Below are 16,575 nucleotides of genomic sequence, written 5' to 3' on the forward strand. Positions count from 1 at the left end.
CACATTTCTTTTCATTTTTTTTTTCTTTTAAATACTTTTACCTCGTGATTTCAGGGTAATTTACTTGTAATTATCTAGGGGTTGCATGAAGTGGGTAAAATTGTCACAGCGAAAAGGTTCCGCGTTGCATTCCTCTCTATGCGGAGTTTTTTTTTTTAATGTGTTCCGCTTCATTCCACCTCTGAAAACATGCAATACAGGTTAACTTGGGAACAACAGACCTTGAACGGGACTGGGTGGGTCCCTTTCCAGCGCGTACAGTGCGTGGGGCCCTACGTGAGGCCCCGCCTCCTACCCAGCTGACCTTGGTGGAAGGCGTGGCATTACTTAAGATAAAAACTTACAGAAAGTGAATAAAAGCTTAAATGACCTTCAACCTTCTTTTAGAGAATTAGGTGTGGTTTATGTAACGTGAAGATAGGTAACGTTTTAATTTCATTTAATTTCCTGCTTCCGGAATACATTTACTTTTGGTAAAATGTATCTTTATTAATTTATATTGAGAATTTTCGGGTTACTTGTAACCAAGATGATTTCTTTGCTACTTCTGCTGAAGTTAACATCTCTCACACGAGTAATATATGTTTTCCTATTAAGGATAATGATTCTAGAGTTTATCTTATGTGAGAATGATATTTCTTTCTTTTTTTTCCCTTTTGGTAATCAATCCTTAATTGTTTTTATATTTTAATAGAATTGGATCTGTTAAATGAGGAGGCTCACTTTTGCATCACTTCTTCCTCGAGGGGAATATTCAGAGGAGGATGAAGAGAGAGAAGAGCGTCTGCTTGGTGTAAGTCAGCAGCACAATGTTGGTTATAGTGTTTAATATCCAAGAGGGGGCTTTGTTACTGTTGATATATGTCTGCCTCAGCCCTGACACCTCACTGGGATCTCTGCAAGATCAGTATGGGAAGATGAAAAAGACATTTTGGCATCTTCTTGATGCAGCATTTCGGTGAATAACAAGTGGCTCTCATCTTTATTTAGAAACCAGGGAAGACTTTGGAGGATCTCATCCAATTGCTTGACATGAATCAGACATAATTAGCAGGAAGTGCTCTGATTAATGGAAATAACTGCTGAGTCGCGTGGAATTTCATATTTGTATTCAGTGACTAATTTCTTGCTCCTCGACTTAATCCTTTTGTCGTCTTAGCTGGTAGTTGCTGTCTGATTTTTGTCCTCTGCAAATGGGGCTGATAATCTCTCTTGGCTTTCTTATTGCTGATGCAGCAGAACGCTGAAGTGGCATTGGGTAGTGATGCCACCAGAAAGAGGACAAGGAGGACCGTCTCGATGTCTAGACGTGTTCCGTGTCTCCCATCTTTCCCATCCAGTCTATCATCTTGCTAAATGTCATATCTCTTCTCCTCCTACTCTCTTCATCCCTTCAGCATCAATCTTTTGCTTTTTTCCCTCCGTTGCAGTTCTCTTCTCTTATATCATTCATGGCTGACTTCATCCCTTGTGTTAGCTTTACTGCTTTAATTTAATGACAAAGTGCAGGCTTTCATCTGTAAAATGCTCAAGTAACTACATGTGCCTTATTTTTACTTTAGTGATTTAAGGACAAAATATTGACCCTAATACCCCCCTTACTTGTGTAGAATGCCTTTGAGTGAGTGGGAGTTGGTGCATGCAGCCCACACACACACCGCCTGTTATCTGCAGAGCCAGATAAGAGACTCCAGGGGACGTCCACCCCTTAGGGAGGCAATCTGGCAGAGGAGTCCTGCACTAGCTCAACGTTCCCACACTCATTCATTCCTTTAAATCACTCCTCTTCCACCCTCCTCTTCCTCTCCACCCTCTCAGTGTCCGTCACCAGCTCTCCATTGTCTGTCTGCTCTGTTCTCATTGGCAGCTGACGTTGCTGTTACTGTGCCGAAGGGTGCCTGGGCCAGTGGAGGGTGGCTGATAGAGATCAAATAAATTTCAACTGCTTAGGATTGCTTCGTGCCTTTTAAGGCGGCCTTTGCCAGCTGGGCGGACGTGTCTGTGAGCAGCTCAGGTTGGGAGCGCACCTCAGGATGAGGCAGCACAGTGCAGGTTAGGATTGGAGTGTGTGTTTGCATAGAGGGAGCTGCTTTACTGCTGCTAGCACAGGAAGCATGACATTTCACAAGAGTGTTACACACACTCAGCTTGACAGACAGGCAAGAACTCCATATTCTGTCAGAGTTTAGTACTTAAACTTCAAAGAGCCAGTCAAAGCTCTCTGGTGTGTCGTGTACCTTGGAGCTGTTGGAGCATGCACTTTAACCCTGGGCTGTGAGGACGAGGAAGCATGAGGAAGAATTACAGCGCTACTCCACTCATCTATGTGACAGAGGTAGCTGGTTTATGATTATTTCCGTCTTGTATTGCTATTACCTTTCATTTTTGTAAAAAGTTCGCTTGAAGTCATTCCAGAGTCACATGTAATCAGCAGTGCATTACTGCTCCTATGAACTCTATGTATACCCAGGTCCCATGAGGACCTCTTTATATGAGGTAGCAGAAGTGTGTTTACTATGTCCTGATCACTGAAACATTTTTATAGGTTTTTCAGGGAAGCCGTCTTAAGGCTTGCTAGTCTCTGTCGCGTTGTCATTACTATGAAGGAAACCCATGTTAAATAATTTATTTTTTATGATCCAAAATAATCAAGGAAGCTGAAAGTTAAATATTGAGTCGGGCAAGTTTCATCTTGTCTCTCTCTCCCTCTCTCTCACTCTGTAAGTGTTTCTGTGGAGCATGTGGTTGGCCTTTACTGCTTGTGTAATATCTAAGGAATGTGTACAGCACACCATAGCTCATTCACACCCTTTAAGCCAAAGATTTTCATTTTTCATTGTCTCTTTATTTCACTCTTTCGTTGAGAAAAATATTGCTGAAGGTTCTCTGTTAAATGCTGACTCAGGTCATGTTTGCATTCTTTCTCTTTATCTGTCCATCATAATCATCATCAGCTACTCCAGACAGAGGTCTGGATGTTGCGATCTGTGACTAAAAGTGACACATCCTTTAACCTTTTCCCGGCTGGTCATTCTGCTTTAGTTGTCTTTTTTGTGCTGACACTCTATGTTTTTGTTTGTGCAGGTTTTATGTACCTCAGGCTGCCAGTACATGCACAACACAATGCTATCAAAAGCAATATTATGTAATCCATCTTGTATAATGGTGATCTTCCTGTCAAAGCAACGGTCTTGGTCAGTACACAAACAAGGAAATAGCGGGAGGAAGAAGCAGCAGGACATTTCATTATTGTTTCTGATTGTATTTATCCCTTCATCAAGTTCTGAACTCTGCAGGCAGATTCTACAAGCCTCTAATCAGGCTTGATCAGTGTTTTCACAGCCTCTGCACCCCTGAAATGTTGGTAAGGCCTCTGGGTACAGTATATTTACACAATCTAAGATGAATAGATGTCCTGCAGCTGATAGGTCCGGTCATTTCCATCTGTTTACCATGGTAACATCTCTGTTTCAGACACACAGCATTCAAGACCGTGGTGGATGGTCTTTAACTCCCACTGTTTTCTCTCATTAGGCTGCCTGTTCATCAACATAATGGAGGACATTACTGTACAGTGCAATCAAATTGGATGAACAGATTCTTTCATATCATATTCATTTCATATCAGGACAAATGAACTTAAAATATATGCAAAACTAATTCCATGCCAACTTTCTAGTAATTAGTGACAGTTTATTTGCTGACAGGTGGACCATGGTAAACAATACAGCTATTAAACATCAGCATATAATCGTTTCAAGTGATTACATTAGATCACGCAACATTCAGTCTAGAAAGTGATATTTTGTGATGTGAATTCCCCTTCCACTTCCACAGTGCTTTCTATAGGCTTGTATTTCTCATAAATGTCTTTCCCTTGAAGTAAGATCTCCAACCGGTTCACCTCAAATAACAACTAATTATTTCCAACTTACTCATCATTTCAAGCATTTGATCATTCCCAACTTCAAAAATCCAAGGACAAACCAAACTTTGTTATTATCCTATTTTTAGCGGGAAAAAAAAGACATTCCAGAAAAAGTGGTTTAATAGGAAGATTCACATTAATTTGTCAATGTCATCTCAGTGCACTAACAATATTTATTTAACAATATTTACTAAACAATATATAGCATGATATGAATTTCGTCTATATGTAAAAACAAAACTGAAACCGTTTCACAACAAGGACATTTCATGGTTGGTGCTAATTCACTGATGAAGTGCGGTCCTGCTACTATTCATGTTTTCCTGCACACAAATTGCTTTTTTGTTTTGTTTTTCTATAATTTCACGGAATGTTTTTTGCTGTGACCAAAATAAAAAACACTCTTGACATTCATGCTGCTAAACGTAACAAGCATCATTTTAAATGGACCCAGCAACTATCTGCTCTGCTCTCATTAGTCATTAGTACAGTAGTGTGTGTGTGTGTGTGTGTGTGTGTGTGTGTGTGTGTGTGTGTGTGTGTGTGTGTGTGTGTGTGTGTGTGTGTGTGTGTGTGTGTGGGCGGGCGGGTGTGCGTGTGTGTGTCCTAGTCAACTTCTGCTTTCTATTTCAGTAATGATCTGTTACGAATACTCCTGCAAATGATTACTTCCAGTATTTTTTTCTGTTAATTTTCTACATGGTTTGCAGTGTGCATAAAACATTCATTCATTCATTTATTCATTCATACATTCATCCATTCATTCATTCATTCATTTTCCTTACCGCTTTTTCTATTTACGTGGGTCAGGGAGGTTGCTGGAGCCTATCCCTGTGGACTTACAGGTGTGAGGCAGAGAGATGTTCTGGACACACTGCCAGCACATTGCAAAAAACAGTCACTGTTAAAATCATTAAGGCCTAACAGGTCATTAGTAGGCCAGTAAATAAAACCGGCGATGGTCCAAATAAATCAATTAGATGAGTTTCATTATTGACACACAGAGTCATCAACATTCCATGCTCTCAGACTGCAGGAGGAAGCAGAAGCACTGGCGATCACACACAGACACAGAGAGAACATGCAACCACATAGCAGCTGCATAGCAGACAATACCAGACAACCTCATGGTTCTTACTACATCTCTGCTGCTTTCATCCTCCAGAAACAGGCTGCAGACCCGCAGTACTGAACACACCATCGTCTTCAGGTTGATTAGACCCAGGCTACGTGTTTGTCTCTGCATGCACAGTGTATCATTTCTCTGCTCATAATGACTTTCACTAAACACACACACACGCACGCACACACACACACACACACACACACACACACACACACACACACACACACACACACACACACGCGCACACACGCACACATACACACACGACTATAACCTGGTATCCTATATTTGTCATCCATTTTTCATCATATTTGCTTCACTCTATTTCTCACCATGGCAACAAGAGATGATGCTAGCAGGTGCTGACCCATCTTCAACACTGGTGACTTTGACTTTTTCTGATTGGAACCAACTGAACACATATTAACCTGCTCCCAGCCACAGATGTTGCCTTTCATGTATTTTTATTACATCTAAACCTCAGAGCTATATATATACTTATTGTTTATTTTCCTTAAAAGATAAGATAGATAAAAAGACATACTTCTGTTTTTTGAGGTTTTTTGTGCTCATCAAATCTTTTAGTTACAATATCATCTGTGAAGCAACATATTATCAAATATTATAGTTTCTACCTCACAAACATGTCCAATGTGTGTGTGTGTGTGTGTGTGTGTGTGTGTGTGTGTGTGTGTGTGTGTGTGTGTGTGTGTGTGTGTGTGTGTGTGTGTGTGTGTGTGTGTGTGTGTGTGTGTGTATGTGCCTGTGTGAATATTATGTGTGTGGACAGCTTCATTTACATACAACCTTGTATGTGTCAGTATCCCCTAGCTGGTTGCTATAAATCGGGTAGCAATGCTTTGTTTGGTGAACAGAGGCTCAGTCTTTTTTGTTTCATCATCTTTTTTCTCATGGGAGCAGAAACAAAAACACGTTAGATGTTCTCTTATTGTGAATTCCACAGTCTTGACCTTAAGTACACACCAGGTTACAGTTTACTTGGTTTTCCTTCTGCTGATACAACAATAAATCATTTCTTTATTAAAGTTGCAAATTTTCCTTCAATTCTTATGGTAACTTTGGAAGTTGTTGTTCATGGTCCTATTGAATTATATTGCATTTATAATAAGAGTACACTTTGATTATCACTTGTGGATATGTACCAGTTTCAAACTAAAAGCCCTGTAGAGTTTCAGGGGACAGAGTCCCTTCATTTCTAAACAGTTGCAGGAATGTCAGCTGGAATCCTCATTGACTTGCAAGTTTTCCATGCATGCTTGAAGTAGCTACTGCTTTCTTTTCTAGTGCTGCACTAAGCATAAATCTTATTAAATAATATTAATGCTTGAATGTATTAGAAGAAAGTATTACAGATGCTGCAAGACACAAGAAAACATCATTATCCTGATGAATTGTTATGCGGCTGTGGAATTTTTTTTAGCCCACTCTGGTCTTAATCTGGAAATGGTCTTAATTTCCAACCAGTTTTTGGTTGTGATGTTTGTAACCTTCTCTCACCCTTTGCCTATCTCTGTTCTCCTGTGTTAATGTCACACCTCAGTATCATTTGCTTCCTTTAATTTTCTCTCTACACCTACATATCACAGCATCTGCCATTTACTCCTAAAGAAATCTCCAAAGGGATCTCCAATCCCTCGCAGGAAGACAAAAGGGGCTGAAATGTCAGGAGCTGGTGTTGCAGGCTGGTCAGTGATGTGGGTGTGTTCCCAGATGACACATGAAAGAGAGGTTGGTGTCCGAGCCATCCTCCTCCGCACACTTTGAAAGTGTGACCCCTCAGATATTCATTTCAAATATCCTCAGGTGCTCCTATTTGCTCTGATGAAAGCTGCAGACACATTCTGATAGATCAGCTCACTTTTACAGTTCAGAAGCTTTAAGAAGAAGCTAAAGCTTAACATGGAACAGGCACCAGGTATTCTTCATACTGTATATGACCATTCTTAATTTTAGATCAATGTTTTTCAAGTTATTGGCATTTTATTACAATTACGATGTGTGTGTTTGTGTGTGTGTGTGTGTGTGTGTGTGTGTGTGTGTGTGTGTGTGTGTGTATGTGTGTGTGGCTGAAAGCAGCTTGATAATGAAAAAGTGCATTCATGTAGGATAGTGATACTTTTGTTTTATTTAGGAATGGAGGAAGCAGGGAGCAGTTTTATTAATTTTTGAAGGAAGAGTCCATGCTTGGCATCAAGAAAATAAGTATGAAGAACTTTCCGTTACTAGATTTGAAATGACTACATACCCTTTAGAAAATAACACAAATATTAAACAAATCAGAATAAATAACATAGACAAAAATGAACAGTGTGGACTGTGTGTAGTAGTGTCTTGTTGGAATGAGCAAATTTCTTCCACTGAATGATGATCTGAGGGCCTGGGGAATGTATAAAAGTTTGGAACAGATTTACACATGTAGCTGTGGCTGTTTATTAATGTACTTCTTATTGCCCAACATTTAAGTCAATTAATAAATACCGAGATAAAAATACTGTAAAATCAGGCAGTAAAATGTGGCTACATGTGTGTTGATTTAAATTCTGCAGGTTACCTCAGTGTTCTATTTAGTCATAGCTGATTCATCTAATAATGTAGCTCATAAGTGTTCTTTGAAATAGTTTCCTTTTATTTTTCAGACTACATTTTTGCAGTTATTTTAGGGCATGGAGACGACGCAGGTGTCTTCATCTCTGGGTTTCACAAAATCCCTTCTCTTCTCTGCTTTAGCCGAAAACCATCTTTTGTGGTGACAGTTTGGGAATTCACTGAATTATTGTCTTTAAAATTCACCAACATTTCCATAACCATTGTTTGGAATAAAAACTGAATCAATGCTTGAAATGGTGCCCTTGTGATTAACCGTGACATTACTGCACATATCTGCAGCAGAGCTTCAGCTCTAGGCATCTTAAATTTACTGCCAGTCCCTTCATAACTGTCGACCCTGTTCCATTCCCAGCATGCCTATTCAAGTGCCCCCTTGATTTAGTTCCCCTGCCAGGCAGGGACAAAAGACTCTGCTGCAAGGCAGGGAACCTTAGCTCTCCCTGAAGAAACTCTATTATAGAGACTGAAAGGACTAAAGGGAGGGGGGAGAAGGAGTGAAGCCTTTTTCTGTTTTTTTGCAGGAGATGAGGCAATAAATGAAAGATTGAAAGAGATTCAAAGCAGTTCTGATGACAGATGTACCCCGTCTTATTTCACACCTATCCTTTACTACCTGATGATTGCGAGTTGACTTTCAAAACCATAAAACTGGCTATTCTACAGACATTGCATGTCACAAATTATTTAGATCTGCTACTAATCAGATGAAAAAAATGACGTTTATGTTAGCTAGCTATTATTAGTAAAACACAGCAGTATATTTGACGCCAGATACTTGATGAAATGTGGTTTAATATGATACATTTTAAATAGCTCATCTCAAAAACAATGTCTATAATTTTATGTTCTAAAGATACAATAATATACCAATAATTCCAGCTATCCTTCTTACATTAGATAACTATTGTTACTTGTATTTCCCTCTCATTCATCAATACATTCATGTTTGGCACACACATATTTCTCAAAAATTTCTCAAGAGGATGAATGTATAAACTAATAATATAATATGATAATAAAACTATGCCCAGCAGCTTTTTACAGCAGACTAACAAAGATAGCGACCTGGTGAAGGAAGCGGTATGTTTTGTTGGTAGAATTGTGAGAGACCAAAAACAGAGCAAAATGAGTGAATATTCTGTTCACATTCATCTAATGATGCTCTGTAACTGTGCACTCCAGTTAATAATTAATACATGCTCTGTATAAACATCTTAAAATGTTACTGCCCAGAGTAACCAGAAAAATCCGTTATTGCACTGATTTGGTAAACCGCTAGACTAGAGAGTGTCATTAACTAGCACAAGCTTGGTACTGGAGTGTTTATTTATACCACATCAGACGGAGGCTTGCTGCTGGTGCATGTGGCTGCTCATATTGATTAGTCATTGTCCCCATTACCAAATGATAGCTACAGCAGCAGCCTTTCTCTTTTGCCTCTATCCCCTCTCTGTCACAACATGTTTGTGTTTCTGTGGAAGTAAGAAGGATCATTACACATCCTCCAGCGAGGCTAACGGCTTCTTGAGTCGCACAGGATGGAGAGATTATCTATATAGTTTGAACATCTACATAGCCATGTTGACAAATCTTTTCTGGTGGGGAGATCCAGGCGCAAAATATATTCTAAATGATCACAGTTTCACCGAAGCAAACTTGCCATGTTTGAGAATGAATGTAGAATCCCAGGCTGTAAAGCTACAGCGTCAAGTAATGGTCAAGTGGAAAGGTAGAAATGACCATTTCAAAGAAATACATCATAAAAGAAAATGCAAATGTTGACAATAAACCCCCAACTTAATAAAGAATTGAGCAGGAGTTTAAGAAATTTAATAAGTAGAGAGTTTGATTTGGAGAGGGGGTCAAAACTGTGAAATATTACATAATGGGGTTTTTGTCTGGAGCAATGGTGATTTATTTTTCAGAGGAGGGCAAAATTCTGAATCAGTTTGTAGATTCAGCATCCAAAGTTCACACAAGGCGCACAGTAACGAGGGCAATATTAATATTAAAGGTCTAAACAATCTACAATGCTCTGGTGATACATCTGCAGTCTACCCTGCCTATTGCCTGTAGTCAGCTGGGATAGTCTCAGCAACATCTGTGACGAGCAACGAAGAAGCGACAGTAGAAGGGATCATTATGGTCATCCTATCTACAAGAAAATGGATGGATGGATGGATGGATGGTTAGATGATGGATGGATGGATGGATGGATGGATTATTTTCATAACAATCAACAACTGATCCTCAACAGCCCATACAAAGAATCAAAATTGTAGATTGATGAAGCAGGACATTTGTGTTGAACATAATGTCAAGAGTCTATAACACAGAGTAAAGTCAGAAGAACTGAGTGCCTGTCTGTTCAGATCTATCTGACAAGCAGAGCTATCTAACAAAGAACAAAGGAAATGAGGAAGCTGACAGAGAGACGTCTGAACACAAAAGCTGCTCTGGAGAGTTTCTCTTCCTGTCTGACTCAGAGACCCAGAAAAGAAACCAAGCCTGATTAGGAAAGCTGTTTGTCAATAAACACTCGCTTTGTCACTTCAGCTTTCACTTTGCTTCCCACACGTCACTCAGTAAGGGTATTGGAATTGAGCATACAGTATCTAAGATTGAATTCGATTGTCTAAAGCCAGACATTTATCTAATCATGAATTCATGAAAAGATTCATCATATCCCCTTTTCACATTTCAGTTGAACTGCTTTAATTTGTGACAATGCTGTTGTTATTGAACCTGAAACCCTGCACATTTTGATCCTCGTAACCTAAACATTGTAGACTCACAGTGGGAGATCCTGATCCATGCCTACCTTAGAAATTCCACATCCCCTACAGAATGTTCCAATTTCCTCTCTAGACATATCTAATCCTACAGGAACATTCTCAATCCCTTGCCATGAATGTTCCAGTATCCCTCCATGATGTTCCAGACTCCCTCAAACATTCCAGAGCCTCTCCAGAATGTCCTGATCATCATCATCTTCACCTAAACAAACCCCACCCAAATGCTCCTGACCGGTATCGTGTCTCCGGAAGTCTCTAGTGTTACAGAGGTCAGACTGATGTCATGACGGAGATGGAAACAGGAAGGACTGCAGGAAGGAACACAGACTTTACTTGTGGGAAAAGGAACAATAGTATCTTGTGAGTAACAAAGTGAATTCGATGCTTGCACTTAAATTCCTCCATCAGTGACTCACGCAAGGATTTTAGACAATTTTATTTCTGTGAAAAGTGACACTTGTATTGCCTGCAAAAAAATAATGGTCTGCTGCATCTCTCTTCTTGTGCAGTAATTGGATTTTGGAATGTATTGCACTTATTAATCAAAGGTGGTGACATTTAAATAAAAAATGGAAATGGCTTACATGTCAAAACTTATGAATCTCTGTCTATTTGCTCGGCCTCAACAGAATTTTGGCTTGCCTTGGCATGATTCAAAGCAAGCAGAGAGAGAAATGTTGCATGTTTAGAGCATGACAGGTGTCAGGTAGTACAGCAAGCCCCTTTCTGCTCATAAGGCCAAATTTGTTTCGTTGAGCTCACAGCCAATAACTCTATCTAAAGAAACTCACAGCTTAAGGGCAAATTGAGACCTGATTAAATGTCACATATAACGTACTGCTTTCTATCATTCTTTCACGTACACACGAATACAGATCTTGTAAATCAGCACCCAAGGGGAAAAGGTTTGTAATTGTATGAGGTTATTAAGATGGATCACAGTGGGAAGATTTGCTATGAATCAAATGTCATGCAATAATCATTCTAAATAAGCACACATGCCCTCATAGAAATTATATGACTGAATCAGCCTTGGTCAGAATCAGATTTCAATGACAGAACTTTTGCCCTGTAGACATTTTCTGTGCCAGGTGCTATTCTCTGCCTTGGATGATGAATCAGCCAGCACCAGAGTGTCCAAAATGTCAACACACACTTGTCACAATGATTAACAGGTGGCTGACTCACCACCATCCTAATATTAAGGGCTTCAGGTCGATGTGTGCTTAAGACTGGAGAAAAGTATTGAGAAGTAAAAGAAGTGCAAAAACAGAGCTAAATCCCCTGTTCGTGCAACTATGTCAGTGTTTTCTAAGATGCCAGGTGGAAGACTACTTTTATTATCGGATGAATACTTAATGTGAGCTTGGATGGTAGACTGTCAGTAAGGGGATCACATGTCAAGGCCATGAACTATACTAATTTGTTTCTTTATCAGTACGGCCAGAGTAGAGCTGCAGTGCATTTAAATCATTCATGAAAGATTCCCAAGACCTTTGTGGGGTAATTCATCAGCCCTTTCACTTGGGATCGGCTGTGTCATGTCTATCTGTTTCAATCTTTTCTAATTATCAATGTGACTGCTTTTATTCATCTTTAAACCTGGGATAATTTGTTTTGTTCTTGTATGACAAGAGAAGAATCAGGAAGAGTTACTAGGGATGAATGAACAGTATAGCTATAGAAATGTCATCCTAAAATAACTTGGAGCTGATGATCATCTGACCCATGAGGCATCACATAACTTACAGCAGGTTAGACCCTGATAGAATGTCATTTACCCTTGAACTTATAATTTAAATATTTATACTCAACTTTAAATGTTAATTTTTTCCACTTGAAAGATAAAAGAACACTGCTGTTTTTTTTGCCGTGTTAATTTGGAAATCATAGTAATGATATTCCAGGACTCAAATAATCAGGGATTGCATATAAAATGTCACCTCAGGGGAGTGGGAAAGGCTTTTAAAACACATCTAACTGGTTATGAAGGTAGGAAATTATTTAGCCAACTGGCTTCATTTTCATCGCTGTTAATTGAACACAAAGTATTATCTTGAAACAGAGTATAGTTGATGTTAAAGTATGTGAATGACAATTACAATTACAAGTTGTAAAAGATTAAAAATGAAAATAGTGTAAGTACGTATATGCTAATCACTAATTTTAATTATTATAATTAATTAAGCTCTTTTTAGAGTGACAATTAAAAAATAAGCGTCATATACAGTAATTACATTTCTTACCAATGCAATTGGGACCTTAAAACAAACATTGATGTTTAATGGTGTATACACATTAAAATGTAAGTCCAAATATATGAAGAAACTATATCATTAAAAGTTGTCAGAATCAACACAAACTCAACTTCCTGCGACATTATAGTTCTTATTACTCATTAATGTACTTGTATAAATCCATGAGAGATGCTATTCTGCAAAAACTGTACTTTCACGTTAGTTTTTGTATCTTTTTGGATAATTTAATTAGTGAAATTTGTTGTTTAGAAAAACATTGAGAAACCAAGTTATTATTGAAAGAACTGAATGTTACTGAGGTAAATGAACCAGACGAATGCATGCAGTACATCATGTTCTACAACAAACTTCACATTGCATCACGTTTGCATATGTAAAGCCCATGCTTTTATTAAGCATTCAATCAATCCTTACATTTCAAACCATTAACAAACCTGAGAAATGTCTTGATATATTTTCTGTTGAAAACAAAGTCAATGAAGTGTGAAATGTGCCATTCTAAGTACATCTCAAGTGAACACGCCTGAATGTATTATGCAACAGATGCAGATTCAGATAAATTCCTACCTGCAGTGAATATACAGTTTACCTAAATATACACGCCACAAGTTAACATTGACGCATATTTTGACGTCAATAAGTCAAAAACTGGCAGTATAATAGCTGTCTTAATTCGATTGTAGGTCATAACTGCATTTTGTGGTTAGAAATTTATTCATAGGGGTATATTCGATATACCCCACAGCCCCTCCCTGATTGCACCGAGGTGGGCGGGGCATAACGACACTGTCTTCCCCTGTCTAGTGGGGTGAAGGCAGATCACCGCGGCGGACTGGTGGAGGAACAAGTTGCACCGCAGCCGTTGTGTGATTGTTTCCAGCTCCGGCGGCAGCAGCAGATTTCGGCTGCCGTGGATGGCTTGTGTTGCACCGACAGCGGTGAACGTTTCCAACCAGGACCAAAAATCGAGAGATCCCTGTTGAGATTATGTCCGGAGCGTGTTGTTCTACAGCGGAGAAAAGTTTATCAGAAGTAACGTCGGGGGTACACTCACTCCAAAGTTAATATGGTAAATATGAATATGACTTTTGCTATTGCAAAGTTAGCTATTGTTTGCTAACTAACCTCAGTAACAAGCAGCGAAATGAGAAGAATTCATCGTTGTTTCCTCATATTGAACATTCCATACAATACAAGTAATGCCTTTTGCCACGTCAAATGTACAGTTTAGCAAAAGAAAAAGAAAAAAAAAAAGAGAAGCTCTTCTGATTTTTGCTCCTCTTTAAAACTAATTTTAGCTGAAGGTGTATTAACAGTGTTAGACTAAGTGAATGTCACGCTGCTCTTTCCAGACTAGTTCGGACCTGTTGTGTCGGTGAATGTGAGACACAACAATGTCACCAAAAAAAAAAAAAAACCGCAAAAAAAAAACATATTTGTTTGTCTGGAAATGTGTTTAACGCATTTACACGCACCTTGTGCATCTTTAGCAGCCTTCATTCATTTTGGCATTGATCTAATATTCACTAGGAAGGTTCAACCTGTTCTGGAAGCTCTTTAATCTCTAGTTTACGTTTGACTCATTATTCCAGTGGATATGAAATTTAACTTTTTAGAGATTTGGTGGAATTTAACTTTAATTCAGCCAACAAGAGATTATGTGATCACTCAGTTTCCTTTTATTGGAGGTAGATTCTCAAGTTGGTTTTCTGTGAGGATGACAATTCTTTATCACCTTTTCTTTTGTCCAACAAGTCAAAATTATGCATTTTAGTAACCCTTTGCCATTATCCTTTAAATAATAATAATAGTAACAATAATAATAATGATAATGAATATCAATTAAAATTTTCTTAAGTGTTTAGAACTCATTGTGTTCCACCATTATCATATTTCAAGTGTTGTCATGCTGATTTGGTGTAAGATTTGAATACAACATCACAATGGTGGACTTGTAATAACTACGATATTTTTAAATAATCATGACACATCTTTGATAAGCAATTTGTTTCCAGATTTTCTCAGTGTAGTGTAGAAACCTACTTTTCATGCGCTCAGGTTCTGGTGACAATAAGGCAGAGATATGTTCGTTTTCAGTGTTTTGCTTTTTTAAAACACATCCCTGGTGACTTAATGTGGAATGGTTTTTTTCTTTGAGAGTCATGTAGATCGTTTACAAAGCACATTTTAGACCCACAGGCCAAGCCAAGTGGCAAAGCAGGTTTATCCACCCTGTCCTCAAGTGCTGCCCAAGATTACAAGTGCTGATTTGGTTCTCCCCTCCCTGTTATCGTTTCCATTAAAATCATATAGATGCCAGAGGAGGTTTCTTTGTTTCTTAGTTCTAGTTCAATCACAGACTTGCTGACTATGTGCCTTCCTTGTAAGTGCTGACTGGATGCCTCACATGCCACAATCTCAAGTATTTGCTGGTGTGTTATTTTTCTTAAAGACTGAGTAATAAGACATGCTGTAGGTTTGAGAGAATATTCTTCCCTAACTAAGTTACAGGGAGCTCTTATGCAGAGGTGCAACTTGTGTAACCATGTACTTCTCGTACTGCCAGGAGTTATATGAGAGCTTCCAAAAGAGCAGATGTAAATGGAGTCGAAGTGTGCTGACATTCACTTTGCAGTGTAATTCAAAAGTCTTGAGCGAACCTCAATTTGAAATTTAAATTGCTTGTATGATCACAATTTTCTTCATCATCTTGACTAGAATTAGAATTAAGTCCCCTCTCAGCCTGCCACATCTTGTAGAGCAATGTGACAGTATCTCTTGCCAGCTGACACCCACATGCACCCCATGTGAACCATGTCTCGGCGGTGCTTCTCCTTGCTTTCTTTTTGGTTCACCTGAGCCTACAGGACAATACCGTGAGGCGTTTCTCAGTTCATGATACCTTTATGACCTGCTGAGGGATTGAAGACAAGTCATTCCATCCTCAGTTGTTTTTTGTTTCACAGCACTCGGGGAATACTTATAGGTGCGTCAACTGAGCTTCTCTCTAGCTTCCCATTCACACCTGGGAGCTTATCAGGACAAAGTTCACTGCACAGCTCTGTTGGTGCAGGTGCAGAATGAAGAGCATTGCTAAAGGGCACCTCAGTAGTAGCTTTTGTGAAAGATACAGCACCAGTCATTTTCCTCAAGCACATTTTCCAGACACTAGTTGTAAGTCTGTGTGTGTGTGCTTGAGACAGAGGGAGAGAGAGAGTGTAGAATCTATTTATTGACTGAAGTTGGGAGAAACACCAAAGCCTGCAGCCTCTATGTCTTTGTCAACTTTCATTACATCTTGATTACGGCTGATTCTCAGGTGCTTTTAAAATGACAGAAATTTCAATCTTGCTTATTTTTTTTCAAGCTTCAATTTAATCATGCATTTAGTTATCAATGAGTCAGCCTGATCATGAGTCAGACTGGTGCTTTGGGAAGCTCGTTAAAATCATTTTTGAAAATTATGTAGTTTGGGAAAGAATGAACTGCAAAAATCAATTCATCAAATAAAATAGAAAAGAAAAAATTTCTTTCTCATTTTAGGCCGCTAGAAACGGAGACTCTTTAAATCACCCTGATACCACTTTGATCACCTTTATTCATATTCTACACTGGTTAATATGGTTTATTTTTCTCTTTCCAACTATGCTCTAAGTCGTTTGATAATAATTTGAAGTCATCAACATCTTTTTTCTTCCTTCCTAAAACACACATCATTGTATATTCAGGCAATTATGTATGTTTTTTAATAATTAATCTTTTTCTTATTGCTATTTCTAAACCTCATCCCTCCTTGATGGGATCTTTTTTTTTCTAGGTTGGAGGTTATTATTTTCTATC

The 16,575-nt window shown here is 38.7% G+C and overlaps 1 protein-coding gene across 3 annotated transcripts in view; it reads left to right on the plus strand.

Annotated features, from left to right (window-relative positions):
• The first annotated feature begins 26 nt into the window (after positions 1-26).
• tmcc3 (transmembrane and coiled-coil domain family 3) overlaps positions 27-16,575 on the plus strand; it is a 36,075-nt gene continuing 19,526 nt past the window's right edge. The window contains exons 1-2 of one of the 3 annotated variants that reach the window (XM_068307128.1): positions 27-421; positions 695-793. In XM_068307128.1, the coding sequence (XP_068163229.1) occupies positions 710-793 (84 nt within the window). In that variant the 5' untranslated portion in view covers positions 27-421; positions 695-709. Of the gene's footprint in view, positions 422-694; positions 794-2,061; positions 2,336-13,571; positions 13,805-16,575 lie in introns of those variants that run through there. The other 2 variants (XM_068307129.1, XM_068307130.1) reach the window with 2 other exon arrangements.

This window comes from Antennarius striatus, chromosome 22 (assembly GCF_040054535.1).
Source record: "Antennarius striatus isolate MH-2024 chromosome 22, ASM4005453v1, whole genome shotgun sequence".
Classification (NCBI taxonomy): Eukaryota; Metazoa; Chordata; class Actinopteri; order Lophiiformes; family Antennariidae; genus Antennarius; species Antennarius striatus.